Genomic DNA, 16,653 nt, shown 5'->3' on the forward strand with positions numbered 1-16,653 from the left:
TTTTCATTCCGACACTAATTTGGCACGCCTGACCTTAATAATTAGCGGTTGAACGAGATGGCTGGCTGTCTGAATGAGGTGTGTGTGCTTTGTTAGGGGTTGGAGTGAAAACCTAACAGGACGGTAGATCTCCAGGAACAGGGTTGGTTTACCCCCCTGCCCTAAGGCAAACCCGAGGTGCGCTTACCGGCGCCGTCTCGAGCTCATTTAACGCGGAGTTGCACGCTCCCTTTTTGATCTCATCTTTGATTGGCTGGCCCTCGCCCCTCATGGTGAAAGAAACCCGGGGCGGGGTGCGTTTATTTTGGGACCTGGCGCTCCGGCGCACTTTCGATACGGCCGTCGGCCTGCGCCGTTACCCCCTCGTCCCCGGGCCGCCGGCCGCTCTACGGCTCTCCCGATTTCTTCCCGCTCCCCCTTCATAGCGACATAGCTCAGGAGGTATGACCGATTGTCTGGCAGTCGGAGGGTTGCCGGTTCAAACCCCGCCCTGGGCGTGTCGAAGTGTCCTTGAGCAAGACACCCCTAACCCCTAACCCCTAACTGCTCTGGCGAATGAGAGGCATCAATTGTAAAGCGCTTTGGATAAAAGCGCTATATAAATGCAGTCCATTTACCATTTACCTTCCGTCCGCCATGTTGCCCGCTGACTGTGCGTGTCTCTGCGTGAGGCGGAGAGTGCCCGTGTGTCCTGAGGGCGTTCCCTTATCCGTGCCGTGCATCGTTTTAGGCTACAGTTGAGGAAAACGACCGATAGCTGTAATGGTGTCAGTGAATCCCTTTCTAACTGCGGGGATCTGAATCTTTAAAATTGGGTCACGGCTTCGACGTTCAACGTCGCCCTCTGGTGTACAGTCGGTTTGGTGCATCGTTCTTTTTTTTTTTTTTTTGGTCTCTTAACCCTGGATCATGTTCCCTTGGTGCTTTTCTTGCTTTTGCACATGCATGCTTGTATCGTCACTGTATAATTGATATCACAATCCCTCAGAGAGAAGAAATTGGACAAAACCTTTTAGAAAATGCAAGTCTAATCTCAGTAAAGAGACTAGAAATTGATAATTGAAGCATTTGAACCACGTTATATTAAAGTACAAGTTACGATATAGCAACGCAGCAAAAGATGTAAAAAGCACAAGTAACGAACATGCGTTGTTGATTTTGTCTTTTTCTCATCACTGTAGCATGTTAGCATTAGCGTTTCAGTTATGCTCTCCAGACACAGTTATTGCATGCTTATTTCAGAGCATCTCTTCTAAAACATTATTTTGGCTCGGCTCCTGTCTCGCGTTCCTTTTATTTCAACGCCAAAGATTCTCCTCGCAACTCGTTTTCGAAGAGTCCTCCTCTCCACTTCTGCGAGCGCGGCGATTGGTCAAAGAAAGGGGGGGGGCGGGGTCCGGTTCCGATTAGCCAAATGAGATGTCTTCCGTAGGCGGGGCTTGTTAGAAACGTGCGGAGGGGAGACGGGCGTTTACCCTCCCTCTCTCTCTCTCTCTCTCTCTCTCTCTCTCTCTCAGGGGTGGACATCGAGGCGGCCCGTAAGGAGGAGGAGCGGGTCATGCTGCGGGACGTGCGGCAGTGGCTGAACAGCGGCCAGATCGACGACGTGCGCCACGCCAAGTCCGGCGGGACGGCGCTGCACGTCGCCGCCGCCAAGGGCTACGCCGAGGTTTTAAAGTGAGTCCCCCCCCCCCAAACACCCCCCACCCCCTACGCCGAGGTTTTAAAGTGAGTCCCCCCCCCCGAACACCCCCCCACCCCCTACGCCGAGGTTTTAAAGTGAGTCTCTCTCTGCGGAACCACCGGCCCATCTCCCTTACCAACGCTGATTTTAATCCTAAGAACCATATCGCAAGAATACCAGCCCATGTCCCTTAATAGTCATGGGAACGATACTGCGGAAGTACAGGCCCATCTCCCTTACCGATTTACGGTATAATCAAGGGAACTATACTGCAGAAGTACAGGCCCATCTCCCTTACCAATATAGAATATAATCATCTGAACCATACTGCAGATGTACAGGCCCATCTCCCTTACTGATATAGAATATAATCATGGAACCATACTGCAGAAGTACTCATCTAGGTACTCTGTCTATTCATCTATCGTAAGAAAAGCATAGCTTTTATCTATAGAGGCTGCGATTTTATCTGTAGAGGCTACTAGGCAGATCAAATGGACCTTAAGCGCAAGATGGGTCTATGTTGTGTGAGAGGGGGGAGATTGTTGCAGTTGATTGCTGCTTTCCAGCACAATCACATTTCCTGTTTGTCTTCCCCCCCCCCCTTGTGTGCCTTTAGGCTTTTAATCCAGGCAGGGTATGATGTAAATATTAAAGATTTTGACGGCTGGACCCCGCTCCACGCCGCGGGCCACTGGGCGAAGGAGGAGGCCTGCCGGATCCTGGTGGAGAACTTCTGCGACATGGACGCCGTCAACAAAGTGGTGCGTCCCCCCCCCCCTTCTCCTCCGCCCGCCCCCCCCCCCTTCTCCTCCATCCGTACCCCCGTTGAGTTCTGAATGTTTCAAAATTAAAGATGGAGACTTTGTGAGGCTCTGTGGAACGTGGGGTACTTGCCATTGATCTGATCTCTCTCCCTCTCATTCTCCCTGTCTCTTTCTCTCTTTATATCTCTCTCTTCCTCTTTCATTCTCCCCCTCAGTGTCTATCCCTCTCATTCACTTTCTGTCTATATCCATATCCGCTTCTATATATTGTGGAACTGTGGCAATAAAGGAGGTTTAAGACTCATATTCTCTCTCTCTCTGTCATCGCTCTCTTTCTCTATCAGGGCCAGACGGCGTTTGATGTAGCAGACGAAGACGTCCTCGGGTACTTGGAAGAACTGCAGAAGAAGCAGAACCTGGTAACCAGTTCTTCCGCTGTCTCGTTCAACAGGAAAACACACACGTGCACTAAAAATTCTGTTATTAAACGACGTGAACTCTGTGTACCACAGTTAGCTTTTGGTAACTGCTAATTAAATCAGATTTTTAAAATAATGTATTTGCATTTTTTTTAGCTGTTGAGCGAGAAACGAGACGTGAAGAAGTCCCCTTTGATTGAAACCACGGCGGGGGACAACAATCAGCTGCTTAAATCTCTCAATAAGTAAGTAGCCCGCACCCGCTGACAGGTAGGAGGTTTTGCACTGTATTCACTCTGCCCTCTCAGGTCTTATGCTCCTGACTGTTTTGCACGGGGCAGAGAACCCGGGGGTGGCTGTCTGTTTGGACCACCTCCGGGGGGCAGGCAGAGCTGGGCTAGCGCTGCCTGCCTAGCGCTATGCAGAACACGGCTAGCGCAGCATTGCTAACACTATACACAACTGGGCTAGCACTGCATCGCTAGCACTATACAGAACTGGGCTAGCACTGCATCACTAGCACTATACAGAACAGGGCTAGCACTGCATCACTAGCACTATACAGAACATGGCTAGCACTGCATCGCTAGCTCTATGCAGAACAGGGCTAGCGTTGCATCACTAGCGCTATACAGAACTGGGCTAGCACTGCATCGCTAGCTCTATGCAGAACAGGGCTAGCGTTGCATCACTAGCGCTATGCAGAACTGGGCTAGCAGTGCATCACTAGCTCTATGCAGAGCAGGGCTAGCACTGCATCGCTAGCTCTATGCAGAGCAGGGCTAGCACTGCATCACTAGCGCTATACAGAACTGGGCTAGCACTGCATCACTAGCGCTATGCAGAGCAGGGCTAGCACTGCATCACTAGCGCTATGCAGAACTGGGCTAGCACTGCATCACTAGCGCTATACAGAACTGGGCTAGCACTGCATCGCTAGCACTATGCAGAACTGGGCTAGCACTGCATCGCTAGTGCTATTCAGAACTGGGCTAGCACTGCATCACTAGCGCTATACAGAACTGGGCTAGCACTGCATCACTAGCACTATACAGAACTGAGCTAGCGCTGCATCACTAGCGCTATACAGAACTGAGCTAGCACTGCATCGCTAGCGCTATACAGAACTGAGCTAGCACTGCATCACTAGCGCTATACAGAACTGAGCTAGCGCTTTGCAGAACTGAGCTAGCATTGCATCACTAGTGCTATACAGAACTGGGCTAACACTGCATCTCTAGCGCTATGCAGAACTGAGCTAGCATTGCATCACTAGCGCTATACAGAACTGAGCTAGCGCTGCATCACTAGCGCTATACAGAACTGGGCTAGCATTGCATCACTAGCACTATGCAGAACTGGGCTAGCACTGCATCACTAGCACTATACAGAACTGGGCTAGCACTGCATCACTAGCGCTATGCAGAACTGGGCTAGCACTGCATCACTAGCACTATACAGAACTGGGCTAGCTCTGCATCACTAGCACTATACAGAACTGGGCTAGCACTGCATCACTAGCACTATACAGAACTGAGCTAGCATTGCATCACTAGCACTATGCAGATCTGGGCTAGCATTGCATCACTAGCACTATACAGAACTGGGCTAGCATTGCATCACTAGCACTATACAGAACTGGGCTAGCACTGCATCACTAGCACTATACAGAACTGGGCTAGCACTGCATCACTAGCGCTATACAGAACTGAGCTAGCGCTGCATCACTAGCGCTATGCAGAACTGGGCTAGCACTGCATCACTAGCGCTATACAGAACTGAGCTAGCGCTATGCAGAACTGAGCTAGCGCTATACAGAACTGAGCTAGCGCTATGCAGAACTGAGCTAGCATTGCATCACTAGTGCTATACAGAACTGGGCTAACACTGCATCTCTAGCGCTATGCAGAACTGAGCTAGCATTGCATCACTAGCGCTATACAGAACTGAGCTAGCGCTGCATCACTAGCGCTATACAGAACTGGGCTAGCATTGCATCACTAGCGCTATACAGAACTGGGCTAGCACTGCATCACTAGCACTATACAGAACTGGGCTAGCACTGCATCACTAGCACTATACAGAACTGGGCTAGCTCTGCATCACTAGCGCTATACAGAACTGAGCTAGCACTGCATCACTAGCGCTATACAGAACTGAGCTAGCACTGCATCACTAGCACTATGCAGAACTGAGCTAGCACTGCATCACTAGCGCTATACAGAACTGAGCTAGCACTGCATCACTAGCGCTATACAGAACTGAGCTAGCACTGCATCACTAGCACTATACAGAACTGGGCTAGCATTGCATCACTAGCGCTATACAGAACTGGGCTAGCATTGCATCACTAGCACTATACAGAACTGGGCTAGCACTGCATCACTAGCGCTATACAGAACTGAGCTAGCACTGCATCACTAGCACTATGCAGAACTGAGCTAGCACTGCATCACTAGCACTATACAGAACTGAGCTAGCGCTGCATCACTAGCGCTATGCAGAACTGAGCTAGCATTGCATCACTAGCGCTATACAGAACTGGGCTAGCATTGCATCACTAGCACTATACAGAACTGAGCTAGCACTGCATCACTAGCGCTATGCAGAACTGAGCTAGCACTGCATCACTAGCGCTATACAGAACTGGGCTAGCACTGCATCACTAGCGCTATACAGAACTGGGCTAGCATTGCATCACTAGCACTATACAGACCTGAGCTAGCACTGCATCACTAGCACTATACAGAACTGGGCTAGCGCTGCATCACTAGCGCTATGCAGAACTGAGCTAGCGCCTTTTGTGCTCCCTCGCAGCAAAGAGACGGTCGTGCTGGAGCCAGAGAAACCGGCGCCGCGCATCGAGCCCCCGGAGCCCGAGAAGGCCGACGGGAAGGACGAGGGGAAGGACGGGAAGGACGAGGGGAAGGACGAGGGGAAGGACGAGTCCAGCTGCTCCAGCGTGGACGTCGACTCGGACGACACAGACTCTGAACCTGACACAGGTTCGCAACTTTCTGGCCTCAACATGGCCTCTCTCAAAGGAACAATGTCAACATATGCACTACGTGACATTAAATAACGTTTATTAAGGCCCTAATAACGTTTATTAAGTCTAATAAACACTGTCCACATGTAGAATGCTAACGTTAGAGTCGCGTGTGTGGTTTTTAACCTTACGCACTTCCTGATGCCCAAAACAGTAACAGGACTAGTTTTTACGCGATTACATATGATCAGTGTTATAGGACCTAGTGCTATATAAATGCAGTCCATTCCATTTACCCATGGTAACACTTGACGATGAATGAATATTGATGAATATTTGCTGAGGACTGTGCCTCATTTGTGGACCCCCCCCCCCCCCCCGGTGGTCTCAAACCCCAAATTTTGGGAGCCTCCCCAGTTTTAATCAGAATGTAGGTTTTTTTTGTGGAATATCGTGTGTGAGGCCTTGGCTGTGACCGAAGCCTCTCCCCTCTCCCCTCTCTCCAGGAAAGAAGAAGCCTACCGCGACCGTGAGCAGCGGCTCCGCCCCGGCGCCCGCCCCCGTGTCCCCGCCGGCCACGCCCACCTCCCCCACCTCGCCAAGCAAGAAGGTGAGGTCACGCTTTAGCGAGGGGGGGGGGGGGGGGGGGGGGGGGGGGGGGGGGGGGGGGGGGGGGAGTTTAGCCTGCTCGGATGCGATGTCCTTGCGCCCGTTTGCTTGGAAGTGCTTGTGATTGACAGCTCGTGCGGCCTGTTAGGGGTTAGCGGAATGATTTTGACCTGGGAGGCCCGGCGGAGAGCTAGCCACGCAGAGGTCTCCGATCGTCACGGCGACGGTGTCTCGTCGCCACATTATGACATCACACAGTGACCTGGAATTGTAGTCCTCTGTGAAATTGCTGACTTAAAATCTGTCCTCAGAAAGCCAGGAGCTATCTTATGTCAAAATAATTGATTAAGACGTCGCTTGAAGATTCTTGAAATGCACCTCGCTTGTTGACTTGATCGGTTTCGTGATCGGACCAAATTTAACGGCGTTTTTTGCCTGTTCCGTTCCGTGCGTCTGCCCTCTGCAGGACAGATCTGGCACTGCAACTGAGAAAATTCTTGGACTGTAACTCTATATACTGCGGGCATCTCCAGTAAATTAATATCTTATAGCCGCAGGGCTTCTGAACAAACGCTGGCCTTGTACAAAATGGTAGCTTTTAAGTGTCAGACGCAGATGAGTAACTTTCCTCTTTGTGTTAGATTTGCTGAGATCTGTATTCAGTGTCTTTTATTTCTGTCCAGTGACCTTGTAGTCAGAGAGGAAAAACTAACCTAGATCATACCTGACTGCCGGTGTTGCCTCTTTCTCCCGGGCACACTTGCATAGAGACATAGTTGCGTAAGTTTGTGCGGGATTTGAAAGGTAATTTATCATTGGAGGAACTACGTCATGATGCCTGTCATTGGCTCGTTCCAACCAATCCGGAACCCTCTCTCTCCCTGGGCCAAAACGCTCCGATCGGTTTGAATCGTGGCAACCCTTTGCTACCATTAGGGAGCTCGCGAGAACCTCAGGCACCGTTTACGGCACTTTCCGGGGAGAGCCAAAATGGCCGCCTTTCCTTCTGACGGAGGGAATTTAGTGCTGGGATTCGCAGCTTATTCTTTACATGCTCTGCTCTTCATTCCAACCATTATTGCAACCCCTACATTGTAAGGAGCTCTTAATGGTTAGTAATAACACTTACGTCGATCGAGCGATGATTTGTCCTTGCTTTATGTCAGAAGTTGCTATGAATGGCATAAAGACTAAATAATGTCCAGATTAACATCATTTGGCTTTTAAACGGTTGGATTGTCTGATGCTTTAGTTCTGTGTAACGTGCAGTTGTTACAAATTATTCCTTTGGAAAGGGGTTCATTTTTTACAAAGTTGATTGAAAGACAGACTGATAGGTGAATTCCGTGGGATAATAATTGCTTAAAGGGGTATTCGCCTTTTATTGGGATTGAGCATAGATTGTTTGTGGAAAATGAGGAATTAAATGACGAAAAAAAATGGCCATGAGCCCAAACCCTGCTTCCTGTTAATCAAGGGAGAATAGATAAGACGGAACTTTAAGTACGTGTCTCGAAAGCTTAAAAGCTGCCTTAATTGAGCACGGACGTGCCCAGGATAACCTCTTGTTTGATAATCTTTGTTCCAGAACATTCCGGGAATGAAATGCCTGAGACACTATTATAGATATGACATGCAGGTCTTTCCCCCTGGCAATACACACTGTGAACCTTTCGAAGGGTCGCCAAGGGGTATTCTGAGTGGAAGATATTGTGCGCTTGACTTCGGCTTCTGCAGTGCTGTCTCATTCTCTCTCTTTCTCTCCTCTCTCTCTCTCTCTCTCTCTCTTGCTCTGTGGCCCTTGAACTGTGTGTTTTTATCTGTGCTCCCGTCTCTTCCTCTGTCTCCGCCCACCCCTCTCTCTCTCTCTCTCATCACCCGCTCTTGTCTCGATTGGTTCAGTCTGATTTTGTTACCCCCGTCTCGCCCGTGCCGGAGGCCGGCGGTCCCGCCTCGTGGCGTCAGGGCTTGCGCAAAACCGGCGTCGCTCTCCTCCCCGAAAAAGCGACGGTGAGGCTTTGGTGTGCCCCCCCTGCCCCCCCCCCCCCCCCCCCCCCCCCCCCAACCCGAGTCCCCCGCCAGAACCCTCGCGTCAAAAAATATGTGACCAAATCCCCAGACCACGCCTACTAGGGATGTGCTTTTGGCTCGGGATTGCTTATTGGTTGGCGGGGCCAGTTCTTACCGGTTTACCATTAGGACGCCAACGTTTATTCGTTTATTATTATTATTTTTTTGGTTATGTGATGTTCAGACAGAGAGCAGTATTAAAACAAAACAAAAACATTTTTTTTTTTAGTTTCAGTAATTTTTCCTGTACGTTTGCCCATTTTGTTATTGTTCTCATGGTAACCGGTTTGAAAAATCACATCCCTGGTGCTAACCCAAAATGCCTTTCCGCTAACTGTTTGTGCGCGTGAGTCTAAACGCAGTGATGGGGACTGCTTCGGCCTGCTGTGACCTACGACCTGTGACCTGTGTGTTCACAGCGTCGGAAATAGTCTCCATTTTTGTAGTCATTGTGTGCGGTTGTGTCTTTTTATATCTTAACAAAACAAAGCAATTTTTTTAAGCGGAAAAAAAAAAGCTTTTAAAACCAATCCAGCTGATCCGTTTGAGACTTATGCCTCGAGTTCGGGCTGCCAGCTTTTTGACCGAACCCAGCTTTGTGTTGTCCACAGCACTAACGCGAAGAAATTCAAAACTAGTGGTGTCTGTTGCAGCTGTTTTTCAAAGTTGATGTACCGTACTTGCGTTTTTCAGTAGGGAATACGGGTGAAAGACTACAGCCGTCCGTTTATTGGCTGGCAAAGCATGAGGTCAGGCCTGGCCACGCCCCCTTACCCAATGTCTGTTCTCCAGCCTGACCTTTTCTAGTAGACCTTCTCCCAGTGTGTTCCTGTCCTGCACAGCTCTGCTGCCTCAGGCAGGCTACCGCTAAAGTGACCCGTTTCCTGTTTCACTCCCGTGGTTAGCATTTTGAAAAACATCTCGGCCAGCAACAGCCAGTTTAACGTTCAATTTCTTTTTTAATAAGTTTTTTTGGGTCCTAGTTCTAGTTCGGTAACCGCGTAGGACCGATGGCTAACCGTGAGCGCTAACGTGCTAACGTGCTAACTTGCCCCGCCTCGCCCCCTTTTTTTTTTTTTTTTTTTTTTTTTTTTTTTCCCCTCAGCAGGCCCCTCCCACGGAGAACCTCTCCCCGAAAGAGGAGGAGGGGGGCAGGGACAAGTCGCCGTCCTCCTGGAGGCAGGGCCTGCGGAAGACGGGCAGCTACGGGGCGCTGCCCGAGATCGCCGCCGCCAAGGAGGCGCAGAAGGACAGGGAGCTGTCGGGCGTGACGCGCTCCGCCTCCAGCCCCCGCCTGTCCTCCACCCTGGAGAACAAGGACAAGGTCAGAGGTCATGCCCTTCACCCCCCCCCCCCCCCCCATTTACGGTCAAGGGGAAGGCTTCGAGGCCGGCCTTACCCAGAAATCTCATTTTTCGGTGGAAATGAAGTGGAAAATCCAGGTTCAGCGTAAAAAGTAATATGTAAAATTAAGATTTAAAAAAAGTAAAAGTCCTCCCCAGTATTTTGTTCCAGTCACCTGGATTTGCTAGTGAGCCACAATTCTTCAACCAGGTGGTGGAGCTACTCAGTGAAATCAGCCGGCTGAGTTCACGGGTGGAAGAGAAACACACGGCAGGACTTTCACTGTCTGACCCCCTGGACTTTCCACCTCTGAAATGATTCATTTCTTTCCACGTAACAAAAGGATCACAGTGTCACAGCAGCCCTAGATCCTGCTCCGATTGAGCGTGTAAACTGTAAACGGTGTGCGTGTGCGTATCCCGGTTCCCGCAGGAAAGGGATAAGTGGACCAGGCTGGCGTACGTCGCTCCCACCATCCCCTCCTCCCGCAGGCTGGGCAGCGCGTCGGACGCGGACGAGAAGGAGAACAGGTAAAAAACAAAAAAAAAAAAACGATGCGCCCAGATCGGGCCCAAGTGCGCCCCCTGCTGCTCGACGCGAGAAGGGCACGAGCTTGAGCTCCAGCGCTCTGGACGCGTAGCGTCACCACGCGCCGACCCCGGATCAGTTCGTACGCCTTCAATCGAAAACCTACTGACTGGTTCATTCGACCATTCGACTGTCGCTCAAACTGATCCAGGTTCTGTCAGTGTGTGTGTGGGGGGGGGGGGGGGGGGGGGGCGGGGGACGCTATCTGTCTGCGCCGCTCTGCTTGTTGTGTGGGCTTAGGCTGCCTCTCTTGCGTCTCGAACTGCCACGCGCTTCATCAGTATATACACACACGAGGGAAACCAAGCGAAATTTGGAAAAACGGTCGAAATTTCCGTAGGTTCTTTTTTCATTTGTAGGTGAGTGTCAGTGGAGGTTTCGGTGATTTTGTGAGGTCTTTCAGGGGCGAGGTGAGGACGTCCGGTAGAGCAGGGGGGGCAAGGGTGTCTGAGAGGCTCCTGTGAGGAGTCTGTCCCGCGCCTGTAGACAGAGAGGGGGGCTGTGCCGTGATCCTAAATTTAGGCCGGCTGCTCGGAGTGTCCCTAGCCCAGGGAGGGGGGCGGGGGTGAGATGAGCGTGGCCTGACCCCGGGGAGCGCTTCGGTGAAGGGCCGACGGCCCGTTTGTTTCCTGTGGAGAACAGCGGCCTTGTGTGGGCGGGGTTTTAAATAGAGGAGGAGTTTCGAGACAACTGGGCCATGAGGCAATGCTGGCCAGAACCAATCAGAATGCAGCATTTTACAGAAACCGATTTTGTTCGAGATGCCTTTCTACTCTGGAGCAGATTTGCCTCGGGCTCATCTGTGGCTCGTAGGAAGGGTGTTGGGTCAGGGGCGTTGGGTAGGTGCGTGGGTGTTGGGTCAGGGGCGTTGGGTCAAGGGCTTTTGGTAGGCGTGGGTTTTGGGTTAGGGACATTGGGTCAGGGGCGTTGGGTCAGGGACATTGGGTCAGGGGCGTTGGGTAGGCGTGGGTGTTGGGTCAGGGGCGTTGGGTAGGCGTGGGTGTTGGGTCAGGGGCGTTGGGTAGGCACAGGGGTGTTGGGTAGGTGAAGGGGTGTTGGGTCGGGCGTGGGTGTTGGGTCAGGAGCATTGGGTAGGCGCAGGGGTGTTGAGTCAGGGGCGTTGGGTAGGTGCAGGGGTGTTGGGTCGGGCGTGCTGGGTAGATGTAGGGGTTGTGTGCAGGTCGCGGGGTGCTATCTCAGGCTCTGGTTCCCAGGGACTCTGCGGCGAGCCTGGTGCGCAGCGGCTCGTACGGCCGGCGGCGCTGGGACGAGGAGACGCGGAGCGGCGAGGGCGCCGCCCCCCAGGACAAGCCGCCCGGCTACCAGCGCAGGTTGGCCCGCTTCGCTCGGCCCCGCCACCAGGGGGCGCTCGGTAGCTGAGCGGAAGCTTAGCCCAAACCTAATCTTCCCTCTGAAGGCCACGAGCTGGAAATGATATACAGAGCCGACGGCTCATTTTAATACCGTTTGCTTACCGACGTCCCCTGGTCGTTCCGTTATCCTGTGTGTGTGTGTGTGTGTGTGTGTGTGTGTGTGTCTTGCTGTTGACTGGGCTTCAGTTGGTCCTCTGGAGTGTGTGTGGAGCATCGGAGCATCTTACTCCATACTTTCCACAGTAGCCAGGATAAAGTGCACTTGAGTGTGTGCGCTTGTGTGCTTGATTGTGTGCACTTGTGTGCTCGTGCGCTTGTGTGCTCATGTGGTCGTGCGCAGTGTGCTTTTCGCGCGTGCTGCGCCGGCTAACGCGCCTCTCTCGCCCCGCCCCGCCCCCGCCAGCACGTCCCACTCGCTGGCGCTCGGGCGGAGCAGCGGCGGCGGCGGCGCCCGAGACGTTCCCGCCAAGTCGCCCTCGGCCGGCAGCCTGGAGCCGCTCTCCTGCAACGCCAAGCCCGGCCAGTCCTACAGCGTGCACCGAAGGTACCGCCCCCCGCTGCTTAGCCCCGCCCCCCCTCGCTGCTCCCCCCCGCACCCCCTCGCTGCCCCCCCGCCCCCCCCCCTCGCTGCTCCCCCCGCCTCCCCCTCGCTGCCCCCACCCCTCTGACTGCATGCCACTTTCGGGTCACGCTCGTGTCTGTCCTGTCCGGACTGTTTGTGCTCCTTGCATTGAGCCAGCATGGTGCCTTTAGGTAGACCGACATGTTGTTTAATTTTTCTTCATGTTTTTTTAATTAATATCAGTTGTGATGTTAGATAGCTGTAGAACATAGTGTATGGGGCAGTGTAGTATATTGGTTAAGGAACTGGTCTTGTGACCTAAAGGTCGCAGGTTCGATTCCCCCCGTGGAACACTGCGATTGCTTCAGTATATATCCAGATGTATGTGGTATGAAGGACCTCCCTTTTACTGAAGAGGAGCTCATTGTGAAAGGGAGTCTTTTTTCCTCTCTTCCTCTTTTCTCCAATCTCTTCCCTCCCCCCCCCCCCCCCCGCCCCTCAGCAGCTCCTTCGGCAGGAGGCAGGAGGAGGCGCAGAGCTCCGTCACCTCCTCCTCCGCCACCTCCCCGTCCGTCACCTCTCCCACCGGGCACCGGGGCCTGCTGACAGGCTCAGGCCCCTCCTCCACCCGCTCCAGCTCCTCCTCCTCCACGCCCTCCAGCGTGAGCAGCAGGTACTGCAGGCTCCGCCCCCCCCGTGCCGTGGCCCCGCCCCCCTGTTCTACAGCCCCACCTCTACAGCAACTTACCCCACCCCAGATTTAAAGCTCTGCACATGAAAATTGGATGGGTTCTAAGTTTCCTAAACTTTCATAAGCGCGCTTTATCGGTTTGTTCTGTCATGTCACGTGGGTTTTTTTCCTGAGGGCCTGAGGGTTCGATGCTGTAACGCTCGCCGTCCTCTTCCCCCCCCCCCCCCCCCCCCCACCCCGCCCGCAGGCTGTGGTCGGAGGAGAGCACGGCGAGGGACTCCGTGGCCGTCATCCCTACCGTGGTGGGCCTGGTGTCCGGCGGCACCACCACCGCCACCACCACCGCCGCGGGCACCGCGCTGACCTTCGACGGCAGGGAGAAACGCGGGTAGGCTAACGCACACACTGTGCACGCGTACGAGCGTTCGGGTGTGTGTGTGTGTGAAAGGCAGTTGTGTATCGAGTGTCTTGTGTCCGGTGTGGGGTGCAGGTCGGTCGTACCTCGTACCCCGGTGAGAGAGTTCTGTATTTGACTGTCTGTGTTTGGTCGCGGGGTGGGGTGGGGGGTGTGCAGGTCGTACCTCACCCCGGTGAGAGAGTTCTGTATTTGACTGTCTGTGTTTGGTCATGGGGGTGTTGGGGCGGGTGCAGGTCGTACCTCACTCCAGTGCGGGACGAGGAGTCGGAGTCGCGGAGGAAAGCACGCTCGCGACAGGCCCGGCAGTCCAGACGCTCCACGCAGGCACGTCCTAACTCCAGAACATCCCCCCCTTCTCCGCTTTCACGCTCACAAAAGACAGGCCATTTTGCTGTAGAGCTTGTTTTTAAGTTACATTACATTACAGGCATTTAACAGACCCTCTTATCCAGAGCGACTTACACAACTTTTTTACATAGCATTTTCACACTGCATCCATTTATACAGCTGGATATATACTGAAGCAATGCAGGTTAGGTACCTTGCTCAAGGGTACAACGGCAGTGTCCTTACCCGGGAATCGAACCTGTGACCTTTTGGTTACAAGCCCAGTTCCTTACCCACTGTGCTACACTCCGTTTTTAAGTTACATAAGCCCATTCCGTAACAAAAATTAAGTTTGTTGCCTACTGCACGTATGTCAGTGATGTGAAGAGGTAGACAGTCTGCAGGTCCCTGTTAAGCTGTGACCTTTGAGTCCGTTTCACTGTACGCTAACCTGTAAGCTTGTGACCTTTGACCTGGCAGGGCGTGACCCTGACCGACCTGCAGGAGGCGGAGAAGACCATGGGCCGGAGCCGGCCGCCTCGGACCCTGGAGGAGGAGGAGAAGGAGAAGCAGGACAAGGAGAAGCAGCAGCAGCAGCAGGAGGAGGAGGAGGAGAGGAAGGAGGCGGAGGCCAAGGAGGAGGAGACCAGGTCGCGCTACCGCGGCTCTGAGGAGGTCAGTCCCCGCCCCCCCCCCCCCCCCCCGACGCGCTCCGGGCCCCGTTAGCCCGCGCTCCGGGCCCTCGTTAGCCGTCCCCGGCTAGCCCGCGCTCCGGGCCCCCGTTAGCCGTACCCGGCTAGCCCGCGCTCCGGTCCCCCGTTAGCCGTCCCCGGCTAGCCCGCGCTCTGGGCCCCCGTTAGCCGTACCCGGCTAGCCCGCGCTCCGGGCCCCCGTTAGCCGTCCCCGGCTAGCCCGCGCTCCGGGCCCCCGTTAGCCGTACCCGGCTAGCCCGCGCTCCGGGCCCCCGTTAGCCGTACCAGGCTAGCCCGCGCTCCGGGCCCCCGTTAGCCGTACCAGGCTAGCCCGCGCTCCGGTCCCCCGTTAGCTGTCCCCGGCTAGCCCGCGCTCCGGGCCCCCGTTAGCCGTACCAGGCTAGCCCGCGCTTCGGTCCCCTGTTAGCCATACCCGGCTAGCCTGCGCTCCGGTCCCCCGTTAGCCGTCCCCGGCTAGCCCGCGCTCTGGGCCCCCGTTAGCCATACCCGGCTAGCCCGCGCTCCGGGCCCCCGTTAGCCGTACCCGGCTAGCCCGTGCTCCGGGCCCCCGTTAGCCGTACCAGGCTAGCCCGCGCTCCGGGCCCCCGTTAGCCGTCCCCGGCTAGCCCGCGCTCCGGTCCCCCGTTAGCCGTCCCCGGCTAGCCCGCGCTCTGGGCCCCCGTTAGCCATACCCGGCTAGCCCGTGCTCCGGTCCCCCGTTAGCCGTACCCGGCTAGCCTGCACTCCGGGCCCCCGTTAGCTGTACCAGGCTAGCCCGCGCTCCGGTCCCCCGTTAGCCGTCCCCGGCTAGCCCGCGCTCCAGGCCCCTGTTAGCCGTACCAGGCTAGCCCGCGCTCCGGGCCCCCGTTAGCCGTACCAGGCTAGCCCGTGCTCCGGTCCCCCGTTAGCCGTACCAGGCTAGCCCGTGCTCCGGTCCCCCGTTAGCCGTACCAGGCTAGCCCGCGCTCCCGTCCCCCGTTAGCCGTACCCGGCTTTCCCGCGCTCTGGGCCCCCATTAGCCATACCCGGCTAGCCCGCGCTCCGGTCCCCCGTTAGCCGTCCCCGGCTAGCCCGCGCTCCGGGCCCCCGTTAGCCGTCCTCGGCTAGCCCGCGCTCCGGGCCACCGTTAGCCGTACCCGGCTAGCCCGCGCTCCGGGCCCCCGTTAGCCGTACCCGGCTAGCCCGCGCTCCGGTCCCCCGTTAGCTGTCCCCGGCTAGCCCGCGGTCCAGTCCCCGGCTGGCCCGCGCTCCGGTCCCCCGTTAGCCGTCCCCGGCTAGCCCGCGCTCCGGGCTAGCTTGCTGCAAAGCCCGGCGACGCTCTGACCTCCGACCCCCGACCCCTCCCTCCCTCCTCTCCCGCAGACGTACCAGCGTTACCGGCCGTCCCAGCCCGGGCCCCTCAGCCGGCCCAACAGCCTGACGGGCATCACGTCGGCCTACTCCAGCCAGGGCAGGACCCCCAGGGAGGAGGACACCGGTGGGGCACTGTTGCAGAGCATGCAGACTGTGGAAGCCTTTAGGGCTCTTTGTGTGTGTGTGTGTGTGTGCGCATGTCTGTGTGTGTCTTTGTGCGTGTATTTTGGATATGGGTGAGTGTGGGGTTCAGTTATTTGTGTGCGTGTGTGTGTGTGTGCGCATGTCTGTGTGTGTCTTTGTGCATGTCTTTTGGCTATGGGTGTGTGTGGGGTTCAGTTATTTGTGTGGGGGTGTGTGTGTGTGTGTGTGCGCGCGCGCGCGCGCACATGTCTGTGTGTGTCTTTGTGCATGTATTTTGGCTATGGGTGTGTGTGGGGTTTAGTTATTTGTGTGTGTGTGTCTGTGTGTGTGTGTGTGTGGGGTTCAGTTATTTGTGTGTGTCTGTGTGTGTGTGTGTGTGTGTGTGTGTGTGTCTGTGTGTCTGTGTGTGTGTGTGTGTGTGTGTGTGTGGTTCGGTTTGGGAGGGGGAGCTGTGACCTGGCTCCTCTCCCCCCTTTTCCCCGCCATGCGCCGCAGAGCCGGACAGGAGGGAGGAGGAGGAGGAGAGGGACGGGGACGACCGCGCCCAGCCCCGCTCCATACGGGAGCGCAGGAGGCCGCGGGAGAAGAGGCGCTCCACGGGCGTGCCCTTCTTGACTCAGGAT

General features: G+C 55.1%; 1 protein-coding gene across 6 annotated transcripts in view; it reads left to right on the forward strand.

The window, feature by feature from the left end:
- Positions 1-16,653, forward strand: part of LOC118218693 (protein phosphatase 1 regulatory subunit 12A-like) — a 49,357-nt gene that overhangs the window by 26,897 nt on the left and 5,807 nt on the right. Inside the window, exons 4-19 of one of the 6 annotated variants that reach the window (XM_035401303.1) lie at positions 1,518-1,677; positions 2,304-2,448; positions 2,796-2,870; positions 3,027-3,115; positions 5,688-5,875; positions 6,366-6,469; positions 9,644-9,862; positions 10,315-10,412; positions 11,685-11,801; positions 12,247-12,387; positions 12,908-13,078; positions 13,344-13,484; positions 13,748-13,838; positions 14,322-14,516; positions 15,896-16,010; positions 16,526-16,653. In XM_035401303.1, the coding sequence (XP_035257194.1) occupies positions 1,518-1,677; positions 2,304-2,448; positions 2,796-2,870; positions 3,027-3,115; positions 5,688-5,875; positions 6,366-6,469; positions 9,644-9,862; positions 10,315-10,412; positions 11,685-11,801; positions 12,247-12,387; positions 12,908-13,078; positions 13,344-13,484; positions 13,748-13,838; positions 14,322-14,516; positions 15,896-16,010; positions 16,526-16,653 (2,177 nt within the window). The remainder of the gene's footprint in view (positions 1-1,517; positions 1,678-2,303; positions 2,449-2,795; positions 2,871-3,026; positions 3,116-5,687; positions 5,876-6,365; positions 6,470-9,643; positions 9,863-10,314; positions 10,413-11,684; positions 11,802-12,246; positions 12,388-12,907; positions 13,079-13,343; positions 13,485-13,747; positions 13,839-14,321; positions 14,517-15,895; positions 16,011-16,525) is intronic. The other 5 variants (XM_035401305.1, XM_035401304.1, XM_035401306.1 and 2 more) reach the window with 5 other exon arrangements.

The sequence above is a fragment of the Anguilla anguilla genome, chromosome 19 (genome assembly GCF_013347855.1).
Source record: "Anguilla anguilla isolate fAngAng1 chromosome 19, fAngAng1.pri, whole genome shotgun sequence".
Lineage (NCBI taxonomy): Eukaryota > Metazoa > Chordata > Actinopteri > Anguilliformes > Anguillidae > Anguilla > Anguilla anguilla.